The 16631-nt window shown below is 40.9% G+C and overlaps 1 protein-coding gene across 1 annotated transcript in view; it reads right to left on the bottom strand.

The window, feature by feature from the left end:
• Positions 1 to 525: 525 nt before the first annotated feature.
• LOC121894839 (chemokine-like protein TAFA-1) overlaps positions 526 to 16631 on the bottom strand; it is a 106142-nt gene continuing 90036 nt past the window's right edge. The window contains exons 3-6 of the mRNA XM_042407713.1: positions 14352 to 14492; positions 4159 to 4283; positions 2738 to 2829; positions 526 to 1585 (exon numbers count right to left, since the gene is read on the bottom strand). Of these exons, the coding sequence (XP_042263647.1) occupies positions 2803 to 2829; positions 4159 to 4283; positions 14352 to 14492 (293 nt within the window). The 3' untranslated portion in view covers positions 526 to 1585; positions 2738 to 2802. The remainder of the gene's footprint in view (positions 1586 to 2737; positions 2830 to 4158; positions 4284 to 14351; positions 14493 to 16631) is intronic.

Raw genomic sequence — 16631 nt, forward strand, 5'->3', positions numbered from 1 at the left:
AGAGGTGTCGTATGCAAATGCTGTCATTTCAACCCATATGTATGTGAATGTGTGTGTGACTGAAAGTGTCCTCTGTTCTTTTTTGTCCTCTGTCTCTTCAAATGAACAGTGCAGCAGGTACCAGCGGATTGCTGAAGGATTTCCTGCCTATCCCATCTTTGCTGGCAACTAAGCCGTCTGCATTCTAATTTGCTGGCCACATTAAATTGCAATTTACTCAGACTTCAGTTAGTAAAAGGAGCCAAGGACAATTGCCTTAGAAAAAGAATTTAGTGCAAACACAGCCTAGCCTTTCCCCCTTTCTCGTTTAGTGCTGAACAAATCAATCATGCCAGCTGAGAAACCTCTTCAAACAGCACTAAAGAGCACCTTCTAAAAACAGAAGACTCAAGACAACAAAATACATCAAGATCCATTTAATGTGACATTGACAATGGAAAAAGCAAAGAAAACGAGTATAAATTAATCAGTAGCACTTGGAATGAACTCCTCCATCCTAAACCTGTATAAAAATGTCATGAGGATGACAACCTGGGCAGTCTTGGCAGCATCGCCCGCTTCTGCCAGCTTATAACCTTACTTGTTTTTTTTTTGTTTTTTTTTTTAGAAAAGTCTTTTATTATTTATCTCAAAAGACATACTGTTTACCATTTGTGTATGGTTTTATGTTTGTCTTCATGATGACATCATACAAGAGAGAAGGAGGAGGAGAAGTGTTGTCAAGCACAGAGGTGGAACAGATGATTTCTCGGTGAAGTTGAACTGTATGTGGCATGGCCGCTTGGAGTTCATTTTGATCAACCGCAGAGTGTGTGGTCTCCCGTTTTGACAAATTAGATGGTGATGCATCTGCTGGCAGGTCACTTTTGCTCTGAAACTGTCTCACAGATGGGCTACATCCTGTCACAGTGTGTTATTTTGCTTGAAAAAGTGCCCTCCGCTTCTTTTAATAAGGGACATGTGGCTCTCTGAACAGCAAGTAAATCATGTTGGACTAGTTGAAGGGGAAACACCCTGTAAAGTGTGAAAGATGGTGGTGTAAAAAAACTGATTGACTTGAGTCCAATGCTTGGCACTCATGAATGTTTACTTACTCCACAGTGGAACTGCAGTGTCCTTATATAGTTAAAACAAATACTGTACATGAATAAGTGTTTATGTTGCGGTGTGAAATTACTGAAAAAGTAATTAAATTAACTGAATGTCTGATGAGGGTTGTATTATGTACTGTATGTATGACATTCCTGCCTTGATACTGATGACATTCATATTTTATCTAGCACAGGTTATCGAATGAAAATAATTCTTTTCACTATCATCAAAAGCAGGGGAGGAGAAGAAGAAGAAGGAGAGAAGATGTTTTCATTACAGCCTCTCTCATTCTGCCTGTCTCTCTTAAGGTGTATAATTGTTTGGAGGGAGCAGAAATGGATTGATCTATTTAGCCAGTGGAGCGGGTAATGCAGATCTATGGTGGGCGAGTATTTTGGAAGGTGCTCCCCAGCCTCGCTCTCACTGTGACTTCCACAAACAAAAGGGCCTGCCTTGTCTGCTGCTATAGAACAGGCAATGAAGGGCTCTCTCTCTGAAAGACATAAAGAAAGAAAAGAAGAAACATGGGTGTCAGGCACTGGCTTAGCTTGGCTTCTTACTTTCCATGCCAATTTTTATGAAATATGATGATGAAGTCTGTGTGCAAGAGAACATGTGTGCGTGCCTGCCGCATTGTGCCTCACTTTTCAGAGCAAAATGAAAACCTGCAGGTGAAATAAAATGGCTGAGGATTCAAATACCCCCAAAAAACAATGCTGTGTTGTGGGCTTGCTGGCTTGTGACGGAACAAATACAAATGAGGCAATTTGGCCTGAGACGCAGGTGAATGAGGAAAGTTGATTAAAAAAAGAGAGCAGAGTGCAGGATAAAAGGCCTTTCATGTAGCCTGTGGGCTATGCTGTGTGCTGATAGCTGCTTCAACAAGACCCTCAGAGGGGGATCAGGATATCAAGTGGCCTCTGATAAGAAGCCACACAACTAAAGGGAAGAGGCCTGCCCGGGGGTCTCGCGTGCACATGTGAGCGTACATGCACAGACACAAACATATCAAACACATCAAACATGTGCGTGCATTCACAACTAGGAGCACACACAGAGAGTAGCAAGTAGCATGTCACAGATTAGTGCCTAATGGGATTGGCAGACCAGTGCAAGGCACTGTAATCAAACCCACACAGTGGCCGATAGCAAAAACAGGACACGGAACAAAGGAGGCAATGAAAGGAAGAGGGACTGATCCTGCCATTACACACTGATCACAGACAGCAGGGTTGTACTAAGGGGTGGACCTGGCTCTGTGTGTGTGTTTCTACAGTATTCCACAAATTTTCAGCTACAGTATATGTGTGTTAACACATCTATATGCTGACTGATATATTTCAGTGATACATGTTCTACCATTTACATCAAAAACGCAGCAACATAGTTTTTATTTATGCTTGCACTGCCTGTGCTCTGTGATAAATATTTACAGTGGGTGGCGGTGCGTTCAGTATTTGTGTCACGCCTGCCTAATCATGCACAGCATGTAAACACACACTTGATTATTTTGCACTGAGTATTTGGGTTAATGAGAAGTCATTGAACATGAGTTGGTTCCACTTCTGCCGCCCGACACTCAAGTGCACACAGTGATGTGAGAGAGACCGGAAAAACAAAAACATAGAACAGCTTGAGAACTAACCTTTACAGAAGCAAGAATGCAGCTCAATTTCTGTTGACGCATCCTCTGCATTTTGCTTCCAGAAGCTAAAAAGGGGAGTATGGCTGGGTGTTCTGCAAAGAGAGGGTCAAGAGAAAAGGACACGTGTGTATTGGGTAGAAAAGCAGCTTCAGGCCTGACCTTTTGGCCCTCTTCTCTTAAGATTTTGATAAAAATTAGACAAATGCCATTTTATTCATGGATATGTATTAAAGCTATTTTCCCCATTAGTGTGCAGAAAAGTACAATCTTGACTGATGTATCTTAAAACAATAAAGAAAATATTTTGTACTAAGTTATATCACCACAATGATCATTTCAAGTTTACTTTTTTCAAATTGTGCAAAGGACTGAATTGAGAATAGAGATGCATTCTTTAGAGCGAACCAAGTACTGCACCTTACCTTGACAGGCTGGCAAGACCCCATTCAATCAACTTCTTTCAGAAAAGTTTAGGCCTGTGGTGGCCCAGTGAAAGCTTTATGTCTGTCTGCTGGCGTATAAATCTGCAGAACAACCTTGGGAAGCCCCGTGTGGTCTAACCTTCACTGGCTGGTCCCTCTTTCCCTACCGTCACATTAGTCTCTGCTTCTATTCAAAGTCATTGTCACCAAGCAATAAGAGAAGACGGGGGGTTTGCCGATCGCGAGCAGGTGGGGGGGCGAGTCAATTAAATGAATACAAATCGGGTGATCAACCTGTCACAGAGTGCTGGACTGCTGGCTTTGAGGACTTAACTCCCTTCGTTATTTTTGCATGCTGCATTCAGAGTCAGTTTACAGAGCCGAAAGGCAGTGGAGAAGCAGAGTGGTCGTTAATTTTATCTCTGAAAAGACTGTGGCCTGAGGCAGAGCCCACCTGTTTGTTTACTGCCTGCTTTATGTTTGTTTCTTCTACTATGGGCTCTTAGGTTGCTTACACCAAATAGAATCCACCTTGTTATACAAAGGGCACTGATGTGCTGTGGTTTCTGAGTATTCTGTCTACAGTGTGATTTGTGCGTATCCTCATACTGTACATATTTGATTGTTAAATGACAGAAGATTAATGAAAAATGAAGCGGGCAGTTGGCAAAAAGCTCTGTTGAAGCATTTAATCCAAGTATTCAAACACAGCTTCTTGTTATTTCTAGTGATGTCTTCATTTCAAGCTTAAGAAGAAAGGTTGAACAGTAAGTGAAATCTGTCTTCTTTGGGGATATACTGTGTGAAAATGGTGTGAGTGGTCTTGTGTGCACGCGTGGGTATGTGTGCAAGTGTGTTTATGCCTGGGTAAAATATGTACACACACAGTACAGGCATATGCATATATTGTATATGCTTGTGTGCAACTGTGCATTGTGAGTACAGGTCTGTGCATGTACTGGATGCATGTGTGCTCTGCGTGTGCGAGTGAGGTCTCACCCTTGTGGTCTTGATTTTGTTCCCAGAGGAGCACATCCATCCGGAGTTGTCAGGCAGAGTCTTACACTCTTCTCCCTCCAGACACGGCTCCATCTCACACCACCACTTTCCAATTACAATGGACGCTGGGGAAGGTGAGCATAGATATGTAACAAAGCAGGTTAGTTTATTAAACACAGACACACCTGTACGGGCACATTCATGTGTGTATGTTTACATCATAATGTACAGATACAAATACTGATAACACTGGGAGTGGGAGAAGAAAAATGTAAATTAAATAAGCAAATTAAATAGAAAAAACTAATGTAAGAGCAAAATAAGCATTAAAATGTAGCATAAATAATAATTAAGCACAATTAAAACATAAGGAGCAACCACATTAGGCGGAATCATCACAAAAAGTTGAACACATGTTGAAACCTCCCACGCAAACATATTTTGAGTACATATTATACACGGGCACACATACACAAGAACCCACACACTATATTATGAGCATCTCCAGAGGAACACCCAGCCATGTCTCTAAATGAATGTTTTTCCTCCTCTTCAGCCTCAGAGCTATTGTATCGTTGCTGCATGGGTACTTTGCTGTTGACAATAATGTCTTATACCAACAGAAATTAATCATTGTTTTGTTTTGATATAGCTACATTGCATGTAGGGGAGCAATCTCATTTTTAATCAAAACTAATTGCCTCTCATTAACAACCACTGAATTCTTCCTCCAGCTATCTGACAAAAACAAATATGTTCTCATCTTCTCATCAAGATCTCTCTCTTTTGCCTTCCCTCTCTTTCTATTTGTGTCTCTGGGTGACTGTGTGTCTATGTTCTGAAAATATGTTTTAAGTATTCAATGATACAAAAAAACCCTGCACCTTTCATGATATGTGAGTTGTCCCTTGGTGCTTCCCTTTTCTTTCACATCCATATAGTTTCTAACTGAATTTGATGTAAAACAAAAGAAAAAAAACAAAAGAAAAAAAAATATATATATACATATAGTACATATATATAATCTGTAGCAGTATTTATATCTAGTGAGCTAAAAATTACTGTTTTAACAATGCATTTAAATAGTTTTTTTTTCTTTTGATATCCAGAAGTCATTCTCTTTGAATTAAATCCTGGCACACGAATCTTTAGCATTCTTTCAAAGTCAAGTTGTGATTCATTTATTAACCATGATGCTTGAAAAAACTTTTTGTTTTTCAACACTCCTCTGTATCTGACAGCAAACGTGAAGTGTTCAAAACCATTTTTCAGACTTTAAATCATCTCCCCCCCCCCAGAATTTTTTCAGCATGTATGGCAATGTTTTTTTAAAAATTGGTGTTTAAATCTCCAAAGACTATTTTTCCTTTAATCATGTAGCCATAAGGATGTGAAGATCAAATGAATGGATGGGTGCAATTAGTTAAACCAGTATCATTATTTTTCCAAACTCTTTTTTTTTTTTTAACCTTTTGGAAAATATTTTTTTCCCTCCAGCTTGTGTTGCCAAGGTTACAGGCCAACCACCAATCAATTGTGAGTATGAGCAACATGCCGTCTCCAAGTGATGGAAGAAGATGGTTAAACTGCAGTCCTTTGCTGCACACAGTGTGCTACGGTTCTGTGTGAACCCACTCACACACACAAATACATAACAGCAAAAGACTGGACACAGAGTTACACCCCACTGCTGTTCAGTGAACTTGCTGCAGATCCTGACTTCCTCCTTTGCTTTTCCCTCCATGAGCCCTGGGGGATACTGAACGCCAGAATGAGAGCATCCACTAACCAGCTGTGAACCCAACCTTTGGCTTTCCCCATGGCTGTTTACCTTTTCCACTAATTACCACATGTTGGTCCATCATCGACTGTGCTCCCTCTTTTTTGCTTTTTCCCCCTCTATCTTCATCCATGGGACACATATACATTTCATATCAGTAATCATGTTTATATTCAGCTGTTTAAGTGCGGTAAAATACCAAAACTATGCAGGGTGTCCTTGTTAAGTAGCAAATTATGACTAGGCTTGAGGAGACATGTTTAATCAGTTCTATCGAGTGATGATGACGTGCTGCGACGCTGCCACTCTGTTTAGACCCTTCTTCTTGCTGCAGAGAATGAGAGGGAACGCATAAGTTGTTTTTCATTAGACCACCAACCGAGGAAGATTTCTATTCAACGATGTGAATGCAGAATCCACTTGAAATCGAAAATGGTAAAGTAATACCTGCAAAGAAAAAATCAATTCCTTCAAATGGAACAAGAGTGAAAGCAGGGAACAGAGAAAGAAGGAAACAAAAACGAGGCAGGAGATTAAAACGCTGCCTGGCACTAGTAGCTGAAACATGAGAGCTGCTTTGTATAAAAATTGAATGATATTTACTGTACTTCACGGAACTGAATTCACCTCACCTCTGTGCCCTGAAATGTGTTCATGACGCATAGATAATTTATACAAGGTGAGGTGAGAAAATCACTGTATAATTTTTCAAGTTTTTGTATTATTATTGTATCATTGTTATTGTATTTTGTATTATTTCCTCTCCATATGATGATCAGTACAGAGTGTATGTAGTGCCTCCGCAATGTTTTTGAATTCTGGAAGAGCAAAGAGCATTGATTTGTATAATTTGTTTTGACTGGTAACGTGGTTCTGTGGTTTGTTTTGACCATCAAGATATGTTAAAGTGTATTCTACATGCAGATAGCAGTGTTGTTTATATCATTTATGGTCAATGGCAGCATGCATCACCACGTTAAGACATGTTCATCTTCTTCATGGCATCAATAAAATTCCATAATTGCACATTTTTATTATGGGTGTAAATTCACAAGGCTGTGCTTAAGTAGACATTATGACTCATTTGATTAAAAATAAAATATCCAACCGATAATATAAAAAATGGATTACCAGAGTCTGGACAAATTGCAGTGAGTGCCTAAGCCAAGAAATATACCATCCAGGAATTGTGAACTAGAGCAGGGCTGCAGGGTTGTGTTCAAATCATGATTTACTGTTAAAAACTTACTGTTTAAGTCATCCCTTAATAGATGCTCTTTTGCACAATCTTAATTAATATCTTGACAGCTTCCCATCTTGTGCTATACTAAAAAGAGAGTAAAACTTTAATGAGCAGTGATCATGAAATATATCTTAAATTTTATAAATATTCATACTCAAATTGGATCTTTGCCTTAAATGTCTATTTCAGTCAGTGGTACATGGCACATGTGGTAGACAGCACACCCGTCTAAGAAAAACCCGACAACACATCGCTGATGACATATCTGATGATGTGTCTGATGGCCATCAGAATAAAAACCAGACAGAGTCAAGCCTAATGTGAACATAGACACTTCATGTCCGTGGCTGTACCCAGGCCAGGACATCTGGCTCTGACCTTGACCATTGGAGAAGAGCCATCTCCGGGCCGAGATCCATGCATCACTCTCTGGTGACCACTGACCTCTAACAGTCGTTTTACTTTAACTACTCCCTGTGCAATCGTCAGCATAGAGGGTATAACCTTTGTTCCAACATCAGCAAACTTTACTCCTGCTCTGTCTGCTGGGGAGTGCAGTAGGGAGTGGTGGTGGTGGTGGTGGTGGTGGTGGTGGGGGGGGGGGGGGGGGGGCTTACCATGGACAACTGTGCTATATCCTCCTTTGGGCCAACTATTAATTTTCAGATCTATCTGTTTACAAGCTAAACGCTTTCAATGTGATTTACAGTACCATCACCAATTAACACAATCCTCACGTTGGCATAAAGTTGCCAGTGTATCCTGCAAAAGATGACAGGTGGGCTTGGAATAATCAGGAAACAGGACTGATTCAAGATTTTAACCATGTAGCAGGTTGGAGTCTTTAGCTTTGATGGACAAACAACTGAGTGGGACTTGAATTGATTGAAAAACATGAAGCGATGGACCTTTTACAAGTGCATCTGTCAGATCACTGGTGAGCGGCCTATGTGATGGATTGAACTCACTGACACGTCCCTGCCAGGTAGCAGAATGTTTGAACACCTTGACGGATGAGGAAGAGAATTGATTTCTGTCTGTGTCACAATGTGAAAACGTGTCCGTGGGCTCAATGAATAGTTAATGTTTTTGAAGCGGCCGCACAGAGCCTAGTGGACTTACTTTAAATTAATCATAACGATGGCTTTCCAGTCTTGTCAGCTGTGGTCTCTTTTTTTGTGTGTGGTTACCCACGTAAATCAGTTGCCTTAAGTCAAGATCTGGAGCAGAGAGCGATTAAGCTTTAAATTTTTAATGCCATTTTGTTAGGTTGAATTTTTGAATTTTAGGGTGCAGGATCGATGTTTCTCACTGGATAATGCTGAAAATCCAGCACCACTTCAGGTTATCTATCTCTAGTACAAGTTCTTTAGGTTTCTGTCTCTTGCCCATAACCTGATCAGTTTACATCAGTGCTCTGTAGGTGTCCTGATTACTTAATTATTAAGCAAACAAACAACCAATCAATCATTCATTCATCTAATCATGCAACTAAGCATCCATTAATCAAGTGATCCCTCTTTCACTTTAGCGAAAGAATTACAGTGAATTAAAAAAACATTTCCATCTTAATGAGACAGAAGCATGAGTGCAAGCATTCTTGTAAAGTATTGGAAGGGTCATGGGAGCATGAAGCAAATGAAGCAAGTGTATAATTACAGCGGGACTGAGACTCAGACCCCTGAACCTGAGGTCAGTTTCAGAGAGTCATTATTCTGCATTAATCTTTGCCCCTCTCAGAGAAGAGAGAGCCGAGGTTTGATTAGCTATTCAGGAAATATCGTTTGGCTTTCTAATCACACAGCTTTTGTGAATTTCTGAATTTGTAATGAACACCCTGGCACCCACAGACTTGAAGAGGAATTGCTGTGTATTCATTTGATTATTTTCAGTATGGTTTTTAAATTCAAATGAATTATGAGCAGTGGCACAGAAGCATTTCTCACTTTGCGTGACCTCAGATTCATTCACATGAAAATGGAAGGCACAGTTATACAACAAACACAAAGATACGAAGATACAAACAGCAAAGTTTATCAGGGAAAATGAGACAAACTAAAGGTAACGGGCAAACACATCATGTGGAATAATTCCATTTTTTTGTTTAACCACAACAAAATATACAGTATATGGCATTGTAGTATTTTGTATGAATACAGTTACACTAAAAACATTTATAGTTTATAAATAAATGTCTCATTAGATATTATGAGCCTTTTTGAGTGTGTCTGTGTGTGCACATGTGTAACTTTGTGCCCCTGGACTTGATGTGTGTGTGTGAGTGGGCGTGTACAGTATGTATGTGCCTATTAATGGACGAACAATGAATCCTTTTATTGTCTGATTATTTTCTTTCCTTTTTGCGGGTACAAAAGCGACTTAAGAAAATATATCTCCCACGCAACTGACAAAGATCCGCCTTGTTTCTGTGCTTCTCACTCAGCACAACTGAAAACTTGATACTCAGTAGTGAGAGCAGCAAAGAAATATGTTGCTTAAAAAAAATTGAGAGAGAGACATGCAGAGAAAAACAAAAGTTTGGAGACCTTTCCTTTAACCTCTCCTGACAGGTTAAAGGTTGAGAGTCTAATCACATCTTCAATGCTGTGAGAGCTCAGTGGGATGTGACAAAGATGGAGGAGAAAACCTGCTTCACGATCATTATCTTCAGCTTCTCGAAAGACACAAACATCTTTTTTGACCCAGGAGGATTTCAGTGTTTGTTAGTCTCTCTCTATGTCTCCCTGTGTGTTTGTTTGTCAGCAGGAGAAAGGAGTTATTGTTTTCTATTGTACAGTATAATGTGCTCCTTCTGTCCATCCCCTCAGGCAGCATCTGCAGCAGGTTTGCGTCTTCCCAACAACATAGGGGGGGCTCTGGAACAATATAGCTGTGCTGTGGGAAGCAGAGCTTTTATAACAGGAGCGTGTAATGTTCACTTCCTGTTCTTGAGTGTCATCATTTTGGACTTTACTATCCATGTAAGAAAGTTCATTAATTAATAAACTCCTGTAGATCAGATATATGCTTTTTACACAAAACACATGCAAGCACAAGCTTTGTCAACAAGGAAATGCAGTCATGGCTCTACTTGTAATGAGAAGACATTACTTTGCATCTTATTCTATTATCTGATTCACTGTAATTCATAATGTGCATCTGTATGACCAGCACTGTATGTGGAAGAATCATAGCATTTCTCGTCCCTCCCCTCAAGTAGCGTCCATGTGTGTCTCCCCCCCCAGGATGTATCTCAAATGTACCATGACAACCTGTCATGCTCGGCTATACGCGCCCGCAGCCAAACAGAAGGGTTCATTCCCCATCAGTGATCAGCAGCGAGCGGGCATCTGCGTGCATCTCTTGTTGAAAGAGTTTACTGCTACAGCGGCTACATGACAACACAAAGTGGTAGCATGTGTGCGTATTAGGGCATCTGCATGCATGTGTTGAGTGAATGAATGCATGTGTGTGTGTGTGTGTGTGTGTGTGTATTTCTGTGTATGTGTGTATTTATGTCCATACTGTGGCTGAGGGCTTACATGTCTCATACACTGGGATAAAGGCAGTGGTGCAGTGATGAGCGCCTAATCTCGGCGCATGTGATCGGCCCGGCGAGGCAGGAGAGATATGAGCGTTTGACTTGTTAAAAGGGATGTTCTTCACTAAGAGCCTCGTTGGCCCTGACATAACTGGGACATAGTTCTCCTTGTCAAAGTTAATAATCAATTCCCACAACGGGGATAATCTGACAGCAGACCCCTACTGAGCATGACGCCTCCCAACGCAAGCTGTCGTCACATCCCCATATATTAATAACAACCAAAACAGTTACCAATAGCAACTGGAATAACCCCATGTGGCCTGTATTCATGAGGTAGTAAACATTCAACAATAGGACTGATGTTCACAGTGTGCTTTGATGTTGGAGTTTGATGCTAATGACTGATAATACAGCACTTCAGGGAGACTGCCTGTGGCTGCAAATTTGGCCAAAGATAAAGGAGTGTTCACTCCTCCAGGCTCTATATGTGTGTCCAAACCAAATGACCTCTGAAGATATACTTTTGATTTGTTATATCAGAGCACTGGCTGTTTTTATTATTTATTTATTTTTCATGGGTACATAACCTGTGTATGGTACAGTGGTGGCAGGTGTCCCCCGGGGGTGGTGAGATGAGCTGGGCTGTGGCATCATTCCTCATCTGGACGGACCATTAATAACGCCAGGACCTGGGGAGAAAGCTCCATCTGGGCCAGGCTGGTGCGCTGCTGAGGGGACAGACCACTGACTCCACAAGTCTATAATCCCTCACACGGTGCAACAGCAGCCCACGGGCACAGTTGACAAACACGCACAACTTTATGGTGTAGCTTTCCTAGACTATCAAAAGCCTAGAACAGAAAACCCTCCTCCTGTGTCCATTGATTTCCACACTTACAAAAAAGTTCCCTTAATTAAATGATGCATTTGCAACGCATGACACTTCCAACTACAAATGAGCTCTTATGAATAATCACATAATTATTGCGCCTGCCCTTCCGCCCTTATCCTGCGGTGGCTTCTGTGTTAAATAAATAACAAATAGCCTCTTTCACTGTCAAGCAGGTGAAAATTATCCAAGCGGGGAGGTGAAGGCCCTAAATAAAGAAAATGCATTTATTAAGAGTTCAGGTCATTTTAACTGTGGTGGTGTGGTGCAATGGTACTCAATACCGGAGCGGTGCTGCTCAGTGGCTTGTCATTTCCATTTTTATCACCACTCCCTATATAAGTGCTTGTTAATCAATACCCTAACAGCAAGGATTCTCTCGCTGCAGGAGCCTGAAGCATAGAGGCATGAAGTGTTAACATCTCCTACTTCTCCACCTCCATGCCTCAAACTGTGTGATGTACTTTTTGATTTGTCTACCTTTGTCCAACTTCAACTTGCAACTTTGCATTTCTTAATGACAGGATGAAAAAAAGGCCTGATGCCTCAAGTCACATTCATGTTTTATCGTGATAGTCAGCCAGCATGGTTTTCATCTTAAGAACTGAGGCATCATTTTTAGTTGTGGGTGAGAAAATGTCTAATGTTAAGGTTTTCAGGTATTTTATTAAGTCTGTCTAGGCCACAGTCAGTGATAAAAAAAAAACAAAATAGACCTCATGCAAAAACCACTCGTTTGAACAGATTTATTTCCTAAGTGGCACATATGAGTGGTCTTGACCTGTCGTACAATTTATATTTCTCCACAGGGGAAAAAACTCTCACTTTGCTAATTTTGTTTTAACAAGACTTTTTAGCATCTCACATCACGTTAAACCATTCCCTGTTTATTTCTGTCACAGTGCGACACTGCTTTGATGACACGTTGTTGGCAGCTGTATTCATATTTTTAGCTTGTTAGGGTCCTCTACTAAGACTACTGACACTGCTGAAACTTTTTATGTTTTTGTCTGCTGATTTCCAACCTAACATTTTTATGAATTAAACTTGCCCACAAACAGAGCAGAACGTCTTGGCAATTTCAAATGTGTCAGTTATGCAAATGATCAAATCTCACAAACACACACCTTGTCATGAACAGATGAAACCAGCTATTAATTACAAGTTTGTACAGAGTTTGTTGAATCTGACTTGGAATACTCAAATGAGCAAACATCACAAGAGAAGATTTTAAGGATTTTAAGGATAATAATATGAAAATGTTCTTGCATGAGAGCCAATCTGAGTGAAAGTCCCTTGTCTGTTGGGTACTACTGAGGAGACAGTGTCTGGTTGTCTGCCTCTCTGCATAAATATGACACTGTCTGCTAAAAAAGAATGTCGAGTTGCGGCTCAAGGTCAGAACTCTGTAAATGTTTCATTCAGGAGATGTCTCCAACCACAGGGCAAACAGAACATCAGTTTCTTGAACAAAAAATGTCTCAAGGACTAAAAACTCAGCTGTTTGAGGTAAATTTTCATCAAACCAGAAGAAAGTTCTTTTGTGTCATCCCTGACTCATATCTAATTCATATTCTAGGATCTTCTCAAGTGTCAGCTATGGCTAACCAACCCTGTGAAACCCACTGAGCAGGCCTGTCTGGCCCTTCATGTAACATCCCTCATAATGAAGACATTTTGGTGTCATTTCTTTGCAAGAGGGCAGTCAGAGAGATGATTTTGATCTCTTGTGAAGGTGGAGGTGAAAAGATGTAGACTGAGGAGCAATAAATGAGCTCCATGGAGTGAAGGGGGCATTGCAGTTCTGTCTCAGTAGACTTGTGACTTCCTGTCGGCTTTTTTTTTTTTGTTCAATGGGGCTGTCTCTGCTTGATTGTTTTCTTCAGCTGAGGTAAATCAGGTGCACTAGCCTGGAGCTTCCCTGACTTGTGTTTATTAGTTATTCATTTCCATCAGCCTTATCTGCCTTAGGAAACGTGATCTGCAACATGCTCCCTGCTCAGGTGTTCAACAGCCCAAATGGATCATCCTCTATCTCTCATGATGCCCAGCAGCACAGCACTACTGGGTTCTTAATGGTTGAATGCAGTTTTATTATTAGCAAAATTAGAGAAAGCTGTATTGCCTTATATGCTAGGTCTTGGTGATGATGAATGAGTGTTTTTGAAATAATTAACTTAAAGATAACCTCACCTGGAAACCATATTTTGTTTCTGACATGTGATGTTATTCTCTATGACATGCTGGTGCTGTAGCTGCAGTGTAGCAGAATGAGTCAGAGAAATCTCTTATGTAATACTTAATTCAACAATCAATACCTTGGCCCATGCATGTATGTTCAAAGTATTGCTTTAACAAACCAAGCAGAAGTGTGCAGTGGTATTTACTTGTCAGCTTCAATCCATATTCTCACTTAATAGTCTCAGATTTCTTGCAATATTCTTAAAATTGCATCCTAATTTACTGTACCTGACTTCAGATTAATTGCAATTTATTCACTATTTGTTATATTTGTTAACAATCTTTAAGTGATATCATAATTTCGTTTCATGACAGTGTCCTATTTAATGTTAATTTGATATAAATATTTTTACAAAAAAATGCAAAGTGTTTCTTTAACAGTATGGAATTACTAGTAGAGCAGGTACCTATCAGACTGCATTGAACATTTTTTTCGCCTCATAAGAGCACTCTGTAATAAATAACAATACAATGTGAACACATGAGATTTCCTCACCATCCACACAGGAGGGTTTGTTGCGTGTCGTCCCGGCCACTTTCCCCGGTAAACAGGAGCACTTGACTGTTTGAGAACGCTCCTCAATACGATTCTTGTTACAGCATCGGTGGGCAGCAATCACCTCACACGTACCTCCCTCTGCAGACAGATAAGCAGACACAGAGGTACACGGTCAGTGTGTGTGTGAAGAAACATGTCACAAAAAATTAACAGAGGCATCCACATATAGAGGTCCTGCAAGTTTTCATTACCTGACTGTAAGTCAGTTGGATTTTTAACATCAAAAATCCAAATAAATAACAATAATGTCAATGAAAAATAATAGGCTTACGATACTCAACTACCTCACGTCATATCATTTGAGGCATGCTGCAGTAAAATTATTGGGCACTCACACGTAAGTATGTGTAACAAATTGGCCCTCGAGGCATCTCAATTATGTTATCTAATTGCCTCTCACTCAGTGCTGGCTGTCCTCACTCCATACCAATAAGCCCATGTTGAAGATCACATCATGCATTCAGTATGTATTAATGTGCCTGTCTTCGCATTTTTGATGTCTCCCGTATGTTGTCAATATAATCAAAAAGGGACGAATCTTTTGTCTCTGCTTCTTCTTTTGAGACATGAGACTTAAATGGCTGACACCTTTAAGTCTCATGCCTTAGCCAATACAGTCTTAGGCTATACTACACTAAAGCATTAACTCCAAAGCATAGCTGACATCAGCCAGAGCAAATGCTGTACAATAGGTCCTAGTCTGACAAAGGAGAATGTCAAAAAAAATTCGGTGAAAAGAGAAGGTGATATGCGCCAATAGCGGTGCGGGTCAAAATAACAATAGGGAGGGTTGCCCATGGGAGGGAGAGGGGGTGATGGAGCTGAGGGACATCCTGGAATGAGTGAGACAGGGAGAGAGAGAGAGAGAGAGCTAGAGGACAAGGTGTGTCTGGCTGCCAGGGACTGACCATGCCAGTGAGTAATGAGGGAGCCACTGGAAGTGCCCCCTTCACACAATTATAAAGCAAGGGGCTAATGCAGCCAGCGGAGCTGCAGGAGAGAGGCCCTCCATCACAGCTCTCCCCTTTCCTCACGCCCCAGGAAAAACTCTTTATCTTCCCTTGACAGCCACCGCAACAGACACCATCGTCCAACAAACTGGAGCTCATCCCAGGACAGAGGAGAGGAGAGGAGAGGAGAAGAGAAGAGAAGAGAAGAGAAGAGAAGAGAAGAGAAGAGAAGAGAAGAGAAGAGAAGAGAAGAGAAGAGAAGAGAAGAGAAGAGAAGAGAAGAGAAGAAAAGAGAAGAGAAGAGAAATAGGGGAGGGTTGAAGTTATCCTCTCAAATCTACCGAATGGATAGAGTGTAAAAAGGGGAGGCAACCAAATGCCACATTCCATCTTGTTTGTGCCTTATTTCACTCGGCCGTACCACATTTTAAAGAGGACATCCTGCTGCGGTGAGAAGATGCATTTGCTTCCACTGGCATGACAACAACCGGTGTGTGTTTCTCTGGCTGGGCTGGTTGTGCAAATGTTTGAAATGGCTCGGGTCATGAATTACGGAACGGAGCTCCCAGCAGCCCAGACAAGTTTGGCAACAGTTTTCTTCTCCCATTCCCATCAATGTCTGCCATGGCCAGACCAAAGGCCGCTGAGTCCTGGATTAAAAGGCAAACATTTGTGGTCCTGCTGGACTGTTCTGTCGTGCAGTATTAATGTCACTCTCTCAGTGCTTGTTGTTAGATATTTCTGGGCAGGAGGAGGCAGAATACAGACTATAAAAGTGAGGAGAATATCCCTTGAGTGTGCTAAAACCACAAACTCCACAATGTGTTGGCTTGTTGAATATTTTACTGACGGCTTCCTGACCTGCAGACATGCTTTCAAGTCAAAACTGATCTCTGAATAAGTGAGAAGTTTATACAGAATACTGAATTGGGTTGAATCCCCTCAGCAAGCGTCTACACCTGATTTGCAGGTTAGAATTACAGAGGTGTAACCTGCAAACATCTGACAAGGGACAACAAAAGGCAATGCTTATAATATTCATATCACAATTACCTTTGTGTGAATGTTATGTGGCCAGAAGTGTAACTTTTAAATTTGGTTCTTTGGTGGGACTTAAGTCACAGAAACAATAATAGAAACAGATTACTTGTGTGTTACTGGACTGGACGTCTAACAACTTTTTACAGCTTAATACAGACAAGACAGAGGTTGTTATCATTGCCTCAGACAGTATAGTTCCCAAGGTTGCTCAGAGTATTGGGTCCCT

Source organism: Thunnus maccoyii, chromosome 3, assembly GCF_910596095.1.
Source record: "Thunnus maccoyii chromosome 3, fThuMac1.1, whole genome shotgun sequence".
NCBI classification, from domain to species: Eukaryota; Metazoa; Chordata; class Actinopteri; order Scombriformes; family Scombridae; genus Thunnus; species Thunnus maccoyii.